Genomic DNA, 14,710 nt, shown 5'->3' with positions numbered 1-14,710 from the left:
TGCACTACCACCCAGTGGCGTCAAAAATGCACAGTACAAGAATTGCGTCAACCTTATGCCATGGCAAACCCCACGGAGGTCTCCTACCCCTAGCATACTCAAGTAGCTCTTCTGGCATAACCGCCTCACTCGGCTTGAATGTCTTCTCGGTGGGCGAAGGCCGTATTTCTTCGCTCAGTTGGAGCAAAATAAGTTGTCAATTACATTATGCATGATAGTTAGATGCAATTAAGTAACCCTAAACCCCATACATTTGAATAATTACAACTCAATAAAATATAATATACTTACATAGAATGTGGTGTCAACGATCAATATTTTCTACTTGTAGTGTTGTGGATGGTGCTCACGCACCCACTTACAGAACAAACTGATGCATGCATCAATCTGTTGGGTGTCCATCAACTCTGTCAACATCTCCAATCGTCGAAAACAATCAAGGCCCTCCTGCCCTTCGATGCTCAAAATGTTAACCTTGTAAATTTAAAATAGAGTTATATTAAAATTATAGTATTGCGGACTATTTAATAAATATCCTAGAATCGTTAACCCTACTATGATCTACTGTTTTCATTTTACCTCGCTTTGTCGTTTTTCAAGAAGGACTCATATATGTCCTTCAAATTGTCCTTCGCTTTGCACTGGACTAATAACGGGTTAACATACGGCCTTCGAAGGTATTTGCTAGCCAAGATCACACGTGCATCTTCGGGCTCAAGTCGAGGTGGAGCCTCAGCAAAAGGTCTGATCTCACCATGCGGGGGGGGGGGGGGGCGTCAACTGGAGTTGGGACAAGAGTAGGATGCGCGAAAGTTGTAGTTCCACTACTAGCAGGATGAGGTACCTCTTCGACCTCAGATGGAAGAGGTGGAGCCTCGGGAGAAGGTGTGGGTTGAGAATAATGGGCTGCCTCTACCGAAGATGGGATAGGTGCAGGATCATGTTCAATTGGGCTACCGGGAGGTGAGATTTGATTCTAAACGATCAAAAAAATCAAACACATTAGAACAGTGTATACATCGTACATGTCATAACTCACACGATGAATAACATAAAACCTCATACCTCAAAACGGTCGATCAATCGACTGACAATCTAATCCTCCAACCCTTGCAGTGAATGCTGGATATGCTTATGCAGTGATTGCGTCTGCATCTGCATCGCCCGCTGGATCTCCAACTACATTGACTGCTAGATCTCCAGCTGCATTGATTGCATCTACATCGCTCGTTGGATCTCCAACTGCATTAACTACTGGATCTCCAACTGCATTGACTGCATCTACATTTGCATATTCGTCTGCAAGGACTGGAGGTCTTTCTTCCATTGTGTCCACATCTTTTGTAGCTCTCCTTTAATGCTCGTAGTCATTTATGAATGCAATGCTCGGTTGCGTCGCTCAACTTGAGGGGCAGCACCCGAAGTAGGATGAGGGGCAGCAGCAGAAGCAGGAGGAGCAGCAGCAAGAGTAGCAGCATGATGAGCAGTAGGAGAATAAGGTGCCTCAGCAGCATCTCGCTTGGAATGGACCTCCTCGTCCGTGGTGCGTCTCCGCTTAATGGCTTGTCGTACTGGACTTTTCCCTTTGCGATTCATTATTTTCCTCCTTTATTAGGGACCGAATTCTGGTCGACCCTCCAACTTTCATAATGGAATGTATTGTTGCCCCTTGAAGATATTGACCTCAATGTCCGCCTAGTATGCGGTCAACATCTCTTCTATCGTTGGCTCCAACGTCCTCACTGCCCACAACTGCACCAAAACATACATTGCCATTAAGTATAACCCTTGCTACCCTATGATAATCAAAATAAAAATTAATAAAATAAAAAAATATGGTTTCTTTACTCACTTTGCCCTCTTTCTCCAAGCTTGCAATATTGGTGTGGAAGCCTGAAGGCCTCTTGTCACATTGCCATTTAAGCATTCTTGGCCAAACCTGTCTGGACTGTCGCTGCCTTCCGAACAAGCCTCTGATTTCAAGTATTGCTTCCAATGCCCAAAACTGCACATAAATTATGTAACATTTTTGCTCACCTCATAAATTCTTATGCAAAAAGAATAATGATAATGATACACATTAGGCTATGGCAGACTACCTAAAATGCCCATATGAATCCATAGAGGTGGTAGCACTTCTTCTCTACTTCGCCCGCAGCAAGAGGTTCGAAACCCCTCAGTAGGTAATCCACGGTTAGACTCCACACATATGTACCCCATGGGAATACATTCCACTCGTCGATGTTCTTGACCAGCGACAACAACCATGGAACCATAGATCGTCTGTAGTCTTGACCGAATAAAACATTCGTCGCGATCAAGATGAAGGCCATCTTGCTCGCGTCTCCCTCCTGTTGAAACTACCCTCATTTCAATGTATCTAAAACCTGTTGGATCTTCACCTCCTTCTCTGGTCCTCAATATCTTAGGTGAATTCCTTTAGGAAGGGCCTCATACCGATTGACAATGAGGGTCGGTAGGGGACCAAACTTCAGTCTTGTGACCAGACAGAACTCCCTCTTAGAAAAGCGGGCCTTCATTTTCCCTATTGCGAACCATAACTCTGCCTCAGTGGCGTCAGGTTTTGTTGATTCTGCACAGAATTAGATTGTGTACTAGACTGGCATAGAATAAACCCTTGTTTGCTTCGACATCCATCATGTGCCCGAAACATGTTCTCTTAAAGTTTTCCAGCTCGTTCACTTGACACAGCATCTCATGTATCACGTGCAGATGCGACCACTTACAGTGGATGTTAATGCCCGCATTGAACCCCCACCGGTGCCTCGGCACACAAAGCAAGGACTCCATGTTTTCCTACTCTATTCTTGTGCTGGCCATCTGCAACATAAAATAGATAACATTCCCATTTTAGTCATGTCAATACCATCATTGTAGATTAACAAAAAAACTAAAGGAATTTCTGAGAAATGACCCTCCTCAATAATAGCTCACTCAAAAAATAACCCTAACAATATTTTTTACTGTTTTTAGACATCCCCGAAATAGAATAATTAATTCAAGTGTGAAGTATAGATTATTAAGTAAATCAATATATACACATTAAAGCATTACAGTTGACCCAAAATAATACAGAATGAACCCATGAAAATAAATTTCATGCAGTTATGACACTCGTGCAATTTCCTACAATAATAGTCACGCAATGCCTAATCAATTAGTCACGCAATTACTAACATTAGATCACGCAATGATTTATAAATAAGTCACGCAATTCTAAGAACAACTAATCGACTCACGCACACACTAACTGATGCCATGCTTGAACAATATTCACGCAATAACATAGAAACCAGTCACGCAATGACCTATCAATCAGTCACGCTAAGTTAAACCCTTTTTCAATCACTCAACCCCAACGTGACCCCATGCCAAAATCCACTCACGCAAAAAGTGCCAACCACCTAAGTACGTCTTCACTCACGCAACATTTAAACCCTCAACCGAATTCCTAACACATACGTATCAACCAGTCACGCATGGCCGGTCACCTTTCCACCCTTAAACACCAACAATACCACCTTCATGTTTATATTCACAAATTTCAAACAAAAAAAATATCAATATGAACATGCAACATGTATAGGTTTATACTCAAAAACCTTAACCCTAAACGCGAACAAAAACCATTTTGTCAAAAACCTCCACATGGTTCAAAATAAAATAAATAAATTCATAAAAAAAAATTATACCTTTCTCAGCGTAATGTCAACTTCCTCACACTGCTCAATATGTAAACTACCTTTATGCGAATAATAACCACTCCAAAAGGCTCCTACCACTGTCAAAATGCTCTGAAGTTGAACTGTCGAGGAATGCTTTTGCAGACTTGCTTCTGAGGATATGTACGGTCTCTCGATGAAAATCGAAGAGTTGTGGTCCACATAAAGGACATACTTAACCTGTTAATAGGTTTCGAGTTGAGGCGCAGAGCCTAGCGAATGGGTCGGTTTCATTAAGGACAATTTTATCCATTTTTTTTTCTCTCGGCTAAAAATAATTAAAATTATAAAGAGAACCATTCTAAAAAATACCTTATACCTGAGGCCCATTTATGAAAAAGCACTCAATAATAATTTCATAACAAAATAAAATGCTATGAAATAAAAGTAAGTAACATCTATAATTTATGTACAAAATCTTTTATCTGATTTAATTTAAACTTGTAATGTGTTGTGCATCAATCAAATGGGAAAACCCATCAATTTATCAATGAATATTTTATCATACATTAATTTAAACTTATTTAGCAATTAACGAGATAACCTTCAATCTATCAATCATGAGTGAGTTTAGCATGCTTTTTTTTTTTTTTGGTTAAGTATCAAGTTAATTGTGCACAATTGCAAGGGATACGACCACATAAATAATGACCTTGTGAGAATCCTCAACTGCTAACATGATTGCAGGTGAATTTAGCCTAAAATCCAATAAATCTCTCAAATCATTTTGAAAGGTTACTTTGGTTTCTTTTGTTTCAAAATGATATTTTAAATTTTTTTATTGTTAACACCTTTAGTTTTCGTGTCGTAAATGTGTTAGACACGATTAGACACGAAATACGTTAAGGCTAAACGCGAACACGACATGTTTAATATTCATGTCTTAAATTTAAAATACGTACACGTATACGTTTAATAAACGTGTAATAAGACATGACACGATTAACACGTTTATTAAACATGTCAATATACGACACGACACGATTAATAACACATTTAACACGATTAAATAAAAATATTTACAATTAAACATAATTTTATTATTTAAATTTAAAATCTATAATTATAAAAATAATGATAACAAAACAAAAATAATAATAACATCAAATATAATAAAATTTAATATAAATAACATATATAAAATTCATTATCATATAATATGATAAAATACATCATTAACATCTACCCTTCAAATACTAATAATATAAAAAATCATTCATAATTTTCAATCATAATAATTATGTTATTACCTTTATAAAATTAAAAAACTTATTAAAATAATTATTTAAAATTATTTATATAAGGTTAAAATAATCTTTAACTATTAATTTTTAATAGGTTAATAAACGTGTCACCTATACACGTTTAAACACGACAACACGATTAAGTAAACGTGTTTCGTGTCTTAACGTGTCAAACACGATTAGATATGAAACACGTTAAGACTAAACCCAAAACTTGTTTAACCCGTGTCTTCTCGTGTCGTATCTAAAATTGCCAGGTCTAATTTATAGATAACTGTATGCTTTTCCAAAATTCGTTAAAAGCTCTTAATATGATATTTTCACCCTTGGTGACTCTTCACATAATGATGGATTATTGTGTTCAGGTGTAATACTTGAAAAAGTTCTTGAACTATTCAAAAAAATTCAAGTAAAGTTTTATTTTTTATTACATTTAACGAAATCCCTATACTTTTATCTTGGATTAAATAATAGACTCTCACGATTAAAATTGACTACCCATATACTTTTATTTTGAGATAACTCTTCTTGCATGCCTTATGCCTCAAGCTCAACCACTCAATACTGAACCAAACAGAACATAGCACTACGTCGTCTCAAGCCATTCTTTTGGCATCCATAATCCTAGGTCTGCCATGAGATATGGTAGTGCAGTAGGTATCCCATGCAACTGTCTTCATTCTTTTGTAACGTCCAAATTCCTTTTGACGCCAAGAGTAGTTAAGGTAGTTTCATACTTCATTAGGTTGGTTACAAAGCAGAAGCGGAGGAATCTTCCTTTTGAGTTTGAAGAAAAAATCACATTCTTTTTTGAATTGGGATTCGTTGATTAAGGATGCCACAAAATTGTGTGTGATTGCCTCTTGTTAAGTGGAGACGGACTCATGTCTCCTACATTTTCTCAGCTTTGAATAAATTATTTGATGCACTGACTTTACATGTTAAGTCATCAAAATGGATCACCTCATTAATGAGGTATGATTAAAATTCATTAGAGACTTAAAACTAAATATTAATAATTTTTTAAGAAAAAAAATCTTTTTTTCTCTCTTCAGTTTCCTCTCAACTGTTCTTATATTGTACGTTCCTCTTTTTTTATCTCTCTCCAACTCCATTGTTTTCTTCTCCTACTCTTCTTCTTCCATTGATAAAATTGTGTAATTTCAAGAGCAATGATAATTAAAAGGTTTTACTTTCTAAACTCTCTTCCACACGTCTCTCTATACCTCGTTAAATTTTATCTATACTCAGCTGCTCAAATTGTTGGGGAGAATATGTTCTTTTTTGTTGTTTTTCTTTGTATGAATGTTTTTCCCTTCCTTTCTATCCGGACCTCTTAATTTGGGAAAGTTGAGACATTTGCTCATAATGAAACCAATCCTCACGCATACATCACTATTATCAGCTCAACTTGTTCCTAGAGATCTGGATTTGGGGCGATTGCAAAAGTAGTATAACATACATAACTTATGTCCCGTACTCAAGTAAGCATGTGGAATTTCAAATGGCCATTGGAACTCAATTAAAATGAAAATATTGCATGTCTCATGTTTTAAGGAATCAAGATTATTGTTAAATAAATTCATGAGTTCTTTTATTAAAAACATACAAAAAAGTAATACCCATTATGATCTTATGGGAGTAGCTAATTGAATCGATAATAAGAATATAGATAAAAAACTCTCAATTTCAAAAAATCTCACACTTTGGATTGAAAATTTCACTCTCGATCTCAAATCTCAATCAATCACATGTAAAGTAAACTTGAACTTGAATAAATTTTCAATTGTTTAAAGAAAACAAGAGAAGGGTTAGAAGAAAGGGTGGATTAGAGGTTAGAGAGAAAATTACTATTTCCCTTTGCATGCACTTTAAACCCCGAAAGTAAAAAAACAACCTTAAACTAAAAAGAAGAAAAGCAAGATCCTAAAAGTTTTGAGAGAGGTGTGGAAGATTTGCAAAAATTATTTAGAGAGAAATGTGGAAGAGAGTTAAGAGAGAGTGAGAAATTAAATTAAAATTTTTTACGTGATTAAACGTAAAAAACTTTTTAATATTTAGCTTTAAATTTTGTTAATAAATTTTGGTAATAAATTTTGGTTTTACCTCGTTAATGAGGTGACTCATTTTAGTAACCTGATCGTGTAGAGCTTTTATATATTGTCGGTGTATCAAATATTAATCCTCTGTTTTTTTGTTTTATAAATCTCTTGGTTATTTTTAAATCTCAAGTCTTTTAATATTAATTTGTGTGGATCAGTTTATGAGTTTTCTTCGGGCGAAATGTTTTTAGTTTTAGTACTCTCTATTCCTTTTCATTGCGTGCCTTTTTCAAATTTGTTTTTGACACTCGAAAGTTTGTATCCTTTGGCCGGATATTGCCAATCTTTTCGACTACTTTCAAATAATAAACACCAAAAAAAGGAATTGTAATGGATAAAGTAGGTTTAATTCCTTTGTTTCATGAGAATTTAGCGAGAATGACGGTGCACTTTCTAAAAAATGAATGTTTGGTACGACTTTCTTGTTTTGTTTTAACGAGCAATAGCCAAAACAAAAAACAAGGCGGAATTGGTTTTCCTTCAATGGAGGGTTTAGAAATGGGAATCTAGGTTTTTTCTTACTTCTTTCCCTGTTCCTGCTCTGACGAGAGAAGATCATAGCATATATACAGAGACCAATGAGATAAGAATTAATGTTTCAGACAAGGGAGAATGGGGAAAGGAGAGAAGGAAGAGAGAGGTTAGTAGCGGTGGCGGTGGACAGGGACAAATCCAGCCAACGTGCTCTCAAATGGACTGTTGAAAATTTCATCACCCGAGGCCAAACTGTGAGGCTTGTCCATGTTATCCCCAGACCACCTTTCAATCCCAATCCAGGTCCTGCCCCCTCCACCCCCCTTTCACATCTAAATAATTGATGGCATTGCTCGGCTTAATTAATTTTCTACGTTTCTATACGTGCTTTCCAACGTATATATTTCAGCTTCTTCTTTTCTACTTTCAGTTGGGATTGATGACGCAGTTGCTGAACGACAGCTTGATAATCAAACCATGGACTTATTCCTTCCATTCCGATGCTATTGTACGCGTAGACAAGTAAGCTTTGATGCTTAATTCCTTCATTGTCCTCTGAGTTTTCTTTCTTTTTTCTTTTTTTTTTAAAAAAGACCTTTTTGTCAGTTTAAGTTTCTTATGTTATATATCCAATGGATGATCTTCAGATACAATGTGAAGCAATTGTACTGGAGGATCCAGATGTAGCAAAAGCGCTTATTGAGTACGTTGCCCAACGTGGAATCCAAACTCTGTTGCTTGGTGCAACATCAAAGATTGGACTTTCCAGGTTTTGATTTTCCAAAGTAGAGAGAATTTTTTTCTTAGATTAGTAAAGATTTAAGGCATAAAACACTTGTCCCCCCCCCCCCATTGTCTTGCCGCAACTCTGCAACTATATCTGAATTTCTTCTTACAGATTATTCAAGGCTACAGATATTCCTGCAAGTGTACTAAAATGGGCACCAGATTTCTGCAACATATATGTCATTGCGAAAGGAAAGGTTGCTGCCTTACGATCTGCCACTCGTCCGGTCCCCATTATTCGAGCAGATGGATCATCAGCACGACTTGAGCTCCAAAACTTGAATAATGAGGCACCCTCAGTCATGTAATTAAGCATCATCACTAGTACCCCAACAATTTATTTATAAGTATAAATATATGCAAAAAGATACACAAGTATACTGTGAGTAGCGTGCTGCATTTTTTACAGTTGAAATTACTTTGTTCAACAGATCACTCTCCAGAGAAAACGATGGATTATTCTATGATGAGCTTGCAGCACTTGAGAATGACACCTCATGTTCAAGCTCCGACGGCTCCTTTCTTTCTTTCTACCAAAGCCTGGGCTCTAGTCCCAATCAGCACAATGTGGAGCCTTGCAGGTGCCCAAGATTCTCGGATGTTGGAACACCATCATCTTCTTTAGGATGTGCAGTAAGTCTACTTCATTTCTGTCCAGACATATAGCTGTGGCTTAATTTTACAATTTGCTACAATTTAAGTACATGTTTTTCCTTTCTCCCTTAAAAAGGTACTATTATAAATTACAATAGAAGTGTTGCAAACAGTTTTTACAATACAACCATTTACAACACCTTATCTCATTGCTTAAATTTTTTATGACTAAATTTTACATTTCTTATAGTGTTATTAGTTCTACAAACAACACTTTTCCAAGGTTTTAATTCCCATTACTAAAATTAAGAGCATTACCGACACATGACTATATTTTTAATTGCGCAGAGACATGACTGTTCTTTTATATAATGTGCTTTAAAGAGGATTCCCATAGACAAATGCATACTTCAATTTTGGTTTTTTGAATTCATTCTGGGAATTAATTTCCAGGAGGACACAAATGAAGAAATACGAAGATTAAGGACAGAGCTGAAGCAAACGATGGATATGTACCATGCAGCCTGCAGAGAAGCATTAGCAGCCAAACAGAAGGTAATTCAGGGTCTCTCTTTAATTCTCCCTTATACATGAGAAATTAAATTAAGCTCGAATACCTAGCTTTAGGATCAGCTATAACGGGTTTGGCCGTGGCAACCCAATTAATTCCATGATGATGTTTTTAAAAGGTGAAGGAACTTCAAGAATGGAGGAGAAGAGAAGAGAAGAGAGGAAGAAAGGCGGCATTGGAAGCTACTGAAGCAGCTCAGAAATTTGTTGAGTTAGAGGTGCAGAAAAGGGTGGAAGCAGAAACGAAAGCACTTAGAGAAGCGGAGGAAAGAGAAAGGCTTCTACATGCTTTAGGCCACTCCCATATGGTTGTCAAGTACCAAAGCTTATTCCATATATTAGCTGTTCTATTTTTATTCTATTTCTACTTTTCTATATAATTAAAATGAATATTTCTTTAGAGAAATATGATCATTTCTGTAAAAAAACTTGATCAATTTTAGTGTTATTTGCGTATATAGAATTTATAAAGATCTATTATAATGGTGTGTATGTGTGCGTGTGTGTATATATATGTAAATACTTATCAATATACTTATGAAGCGTCTTTTATGTAGTAAAAGATCGTGAAACTCTTTAGATCAAAATAAAAACATGAGGAAATTGTGAGAAATAATCTTTCTCGTAAGCTCAATTCAAAAATATCATTTTTTATAATTTTAACTATTTTTAGCTAATTTTTTGCATGAGTTGACAACAATACCTTTTAAATAATTTCAGACAAGTTAAAATGATTTCAGTTTTTGAAGAGTATAAATTTATTTTATTTATTGTAAATAGCTCATTTTAATGTTCTTTTACGTTTTTAGCCTTGTATGTTGTTCTGTATTACAAACTTAACCAGCACTATAAATAGCTGGTTTCTGGTTCTTTCCCTTTTAACCGAATGAGCAGAAATAATTCCCAAATTCTTGTTCTTCAATTCCATGAAATTGCAAATTCTTTCACATGGTATAAGAGCCTCGATCTGGGGTTCTTGAACTGTTGTTGCTTGATTTCTTGTAGACCCATCCAGTTTCTTCTTGTCTTACAGTCACGACGTCAATTTCTCGGGTTGCGATCGGTTCTATTGCTGCCAATTCTATGACTGCAAGCGCCACGTTCTTCATCGCCTCTCTCTCTCCACCATATTGTTTGGGGTTTTGTTTGTAGATCCATTTGTTAGATCAACCGTTTCAGATTTTTGATCTAATTTTTCCTATTTCTTGCAGAATTGTTTGTGAATCGACTGCTGTTAGGGTTTTGTTCTCTTTTGTTCAGATCTGCACTTCTTGAATCTTTAAAGATTTGAAAATCTTTTAATCCTATGAGAAGATTTTTTTGGTGTGTTTTACCATGGCCTATTCAGTACACTCAGCACATGCGATTTCTCCTTTAGATGATCCACACTCAGCTTATTTTGTGCATCATTCAAACCACCACGGTTCAGTCTCAATCACTCTGAAGCTCACTTCGACTAATTACTCAGCATGGAGCAAGTCATTTTATCTTGCCTTATCCATTCGCAATAAGCTAGGGTTTATTAATGGTACAATTCCTCAACCTTTAGTTACTGATAAATTGTATATGCCATGGATAAGATGTAATAATTTGATTGTCACCTGGTTGCTTGAATCTTTAACTCCATCAATTGCTTCCACTGTTTTCTATATGAGTAATGCGGCTCAAATCTGGGAAATCCTAAAACGAAGGTTTTCGTTACCAGATGATGTTAGAATTTGCAATCTGCAGCATACACTTAATGGTATTACTCAAGGAAATAGATCAGTCGATCTATATTTTACTGACTTGAATTCTGTCTAGGAAAAGCTACATGGTTTTCGTCCTTTACCTAAATGTACTTGTGGAGGTTTTCAGGAATTTGTCGATCAAATGTCTAAAGACAATGTCTTTTGATTCTTAAATGGATTGAATGATAGTTTTTCTGCCTTACGATCACAGATCATAATGATGAAGCCTTTTCCATCTTTGGATGAGGCGTAAAATATTGTTCTCAGAGAGGAAAACCAAAGGAATTTTCATGTCATGGTTCAACCATTAAGTGAGACTACTGCTATGTCAGTTGTTACTGGTGAAAAGTCAAAGGGAAAATTTGATCTTTTATGCTCACATTGTGGAAATAAGGGGCACTTAAAGGAGAAATGTTATCGATTGATTGGATTTCCTGCAGATTATAAGTTCACTAAGAACAAATCTAGTGTCAATACTAAAAGAGGTCAATCTCAATCTGCTAATAATGTGATTTCTTTGGTTCAAACTGATGAAGCTGGGGATGAGGGTATCAATGCTCCAATATCTCAAATCAGCCTTTCTAAGGATCAAATTCATAAACTCATGTCTCTCATCAATGAACAACCACCAAGCAATTTTCTTGATACTCCTACATCATTCGATCAGCAGAGTAAAACTGCTTTAGTGAACTCAACTATGGCAGGTAACTCTTCTAATCATGCTTATCATTTCTTTAATGATTCTTGTTCATATTTCTTTTTGAATGATGTTGCTGCTTCAATGAGTTCTTTTCTAAATAATGATGCCTGAATACTTGATACTTGTGCTACTGATCATATAGCTTGTAATCTGAAATATTTTACTGCATTTAGGAAAGTTCATAATAATTTTGTTCAATTGACGAATAAAGTTAATGTTTTGGTATCTCATATAGGCATTGCAAAGTTAGGAAATTTGATTTTAGAAAATGTTTTGTGTGTACCAAGTTTCAAATTTAGCTTGATTTCTATTAACAAACTAGCGAAATGCCAAAAACAACATCTGTTTTTTCCTTACTCATACTGCATTATACAGGATCTAGTTTCCTGGAAAGTGACTGGGGTGCTAGAGTGAGGGATGACTTATATCTCTTACAAAAGGAGTTGGATGCATAACTAGTTGCACAATTTCAAAAGGACAGAAATGCTATTTTTCATTCTGCTAATACTTGTAATAGTTTGTCAACTGTTTTTGATTTGTGGCACTTTAGATTAAGGCACATTCCACTCAAGAAAATAAAACAGATTCATCAACATTTCCCTAATGTTTCATGTACAAAAAATTTTCTTTATGATATATGTCCACTTGCAAAACAGAAAAGGCTTCCTTTTCCAATTCATGTACCTAGTGTTACATTTGCTTTTGAGCTAATAAATGTTGATATTTGGGGGCCATATGAAGTATCTACAATTTCAGGACATAAATTCTTTCTTACCATTGTTGATGAATATACTAGGTTTACATGGATTTTTTTAATGAAATACAAATCAAGAGTTTCCACGATTTTACCTGCATTTTATAATTTGATTTTGAATCAATTTAATGTTTCTATTAAATAGATAAGGTCAGATAATGGTTCTGAATTTAATCTTACTGATATTTTTAGTTCTAAGGGAATTGTGCACCAACTTTCTTGTGTTGAGACCCCCCAACAAAATGGCATTGTTGAAAGAAAACATCAACATCTATTAGTTGTGGCTAGATCACTTTTGTTTCAAACTAATCTTCCTTTAAAATTTTGGGGTGATGCTGTTTTGGTTACTGCCCATATCATAAATAGGGTACCCACACCAGTTTTACATGATCATACTCCATTCGAAAGGCTTTTCCATAAATCACCTTCATATTCACATGTTTTGCTTCAACCTTGTCACACAACAAAAACAAATTTGAACCTAGGGCTAGAAAATGCATTTTTCTAGGATATCCAATAGGTATTAAAGGTTACAAGCTTTATGACTTAGTTACACATAGTGTCTTTGTTTCTAGGAATGTAATATTTCATGAATCAATATTTCCTTTTCAGCAGCATCAATCAACCTCACATTCTGCTTCTGAATTATTTTCTTCTCATGATGATCATTTACCTATTCTGTCATGACCTGGTACTCCCTTTGAGCCCGTGACAACCGTCGCGATGTCTCAATAGACATTCATTACCCAAAATGTCAACCGAAATCTCATAAGGCTCTTGCATCAATTTCACGTCTCCTTTGTGAGCAACAGTTACTAAATATCATGTTTTGAAAGAATATAGACTACTTTCAAATCAAAACGATCAAAAAGTAATTTCTACTGCACAGGGGTATTTTGGTCATTTTATCCAAAAATTTCAAAATTTGTTAAAAATATAATATATAAATGAAAAATATACATTTCATATCTAAAAATAAGTTTAGTTATCTAAATCATCCATTTGAAGTGAAATTATGGCTAATCAAACTAAATAAAAATATTCCATTTTCTTATAAAACAATATTTATGGAATCTTGCATAAACAATTTTTGTAGTGTAAGAGCAAAATAAATTCATATATAATAGCACACTAAACTAGGTATACAAAAATATTCTACAATGACATGTGGGCCCCCAAAATAACCGAAAACATACAAGACTATTGTCAAACCCTGTTCTATAAGATAATTACGACGTCATTTACATGCTCAATAGATTGGTTACATATTTAGGAAGTTTGAGAAATCGTTAAAAGACGATATTGCCCCTAATGGTAACATTAAGTCAATTAAGCCTCAACTAGTTCAAATAGGAATTTTAAGGTGAAATTAAGAGTGTCACAGTTCAGGGATGACTCAAAATGGTAATTCGGAGTTCGAGGATCAATTTGGAGTCAAACCGAAATTTTCACTATCTAGGGGCAAAATGATCATTTGCCACTTGGAGACAAAATGAAAATTTTTAGAAAAGATTTTTTTGGTCCATTTGACTTATTGGAGTATGATTTGAGTATTGGAGTATGATTTGAAGTTTAGAAGTGAAAAATTTTAATTTCGGTATAATTTGGAGTATAAGGGTGAAATGCTAATTTTGTCACCTCGGGGGCAAATCGGTAAATTTTTACCTCTACACTTGTCAAGACCAAGGGATTTTATTCATCATGGAAATGGATAAACATGAGAAATGTGTGGTGGAGAATTAAAGAATTAAAAGTTAAATATTTAAAATTTGAACCAATAAGGAAATGCCATGTGTCATGTTTTTATTATTTTATTATCTCTTTATAAAAAGGCAAAAAAATCAGTCTATTTCTCCCATAGTGATCAGCCAAACCAGAAGAAAAGAGAAACCAAGGAAAAACAAACCCTAGATGGGACAAATCAAAGAGAAAGTGTTGGAATTCAAGGATTTGATCAAGCAAAGGTAAAATTTCTTTGATTTTGCTAGTGATTTACCTTACCCATGCATTTTC

General features: G+C 35.2%; 1 protein-coding gene across 2 annotated transcripts; it reads left to right on the top strand.

Annotated features, from left to right (window-relative positions):
- LOC18589503 (U-box domain-containing protein 51) lies at positions 7,569–9,961 on the top strand. 2 transcript variants are annotated; one of them, XM_018127914.1, is made up of 7 exons: positions 7,569–7,866; positions 7,994–8,085; positions 8,211–8,266; positions 8,462–8,653; positions 8,781–8,982; positions 9,397–9,498; positions 9,633–9,961. In XM_018127914.1, the coding sequence occupies exons 1-7, from the start codon at positions 7,683–7,685 to the stop codon at positions 9,891–9,893; spliced, it is 1,089 nt and encodes a 362-aa protein (XP_017983403.1). In that variant the 5' UTR covers positions 7,569–7,682; the 3' UTR covers positions 9,894–9,961. The 2 variants fall into 2 exon arrangements, with proteins under 2 accessions (XP_017983403.1, XP_017983402.1); XM_018127913.1 differs by having other exon boundaries at positions 8,211–8,332.

This window comes from Theobroma cacao, chromosome 9 (assembly GCF_000208745.1).
Source record: "Theobroma cacao cultivar B97-61/B2 chromosome 9, Criollo_cocoa_genome_V2, whole genome shotgun sequence".
Classification (NCBI taxonomy): domain Eukaryota; kingdom Viridiplantae; phylum Streptophyta; class Magnoliopsida; order Malvales; family Malvaceae; genus Theobroma; species Theobroma cacao.
The sequence above is the reverse complement of the archived record's forward strand: the minus strand, read 5'-3'. Positions and strand labels throughout refer to the sequence as shown.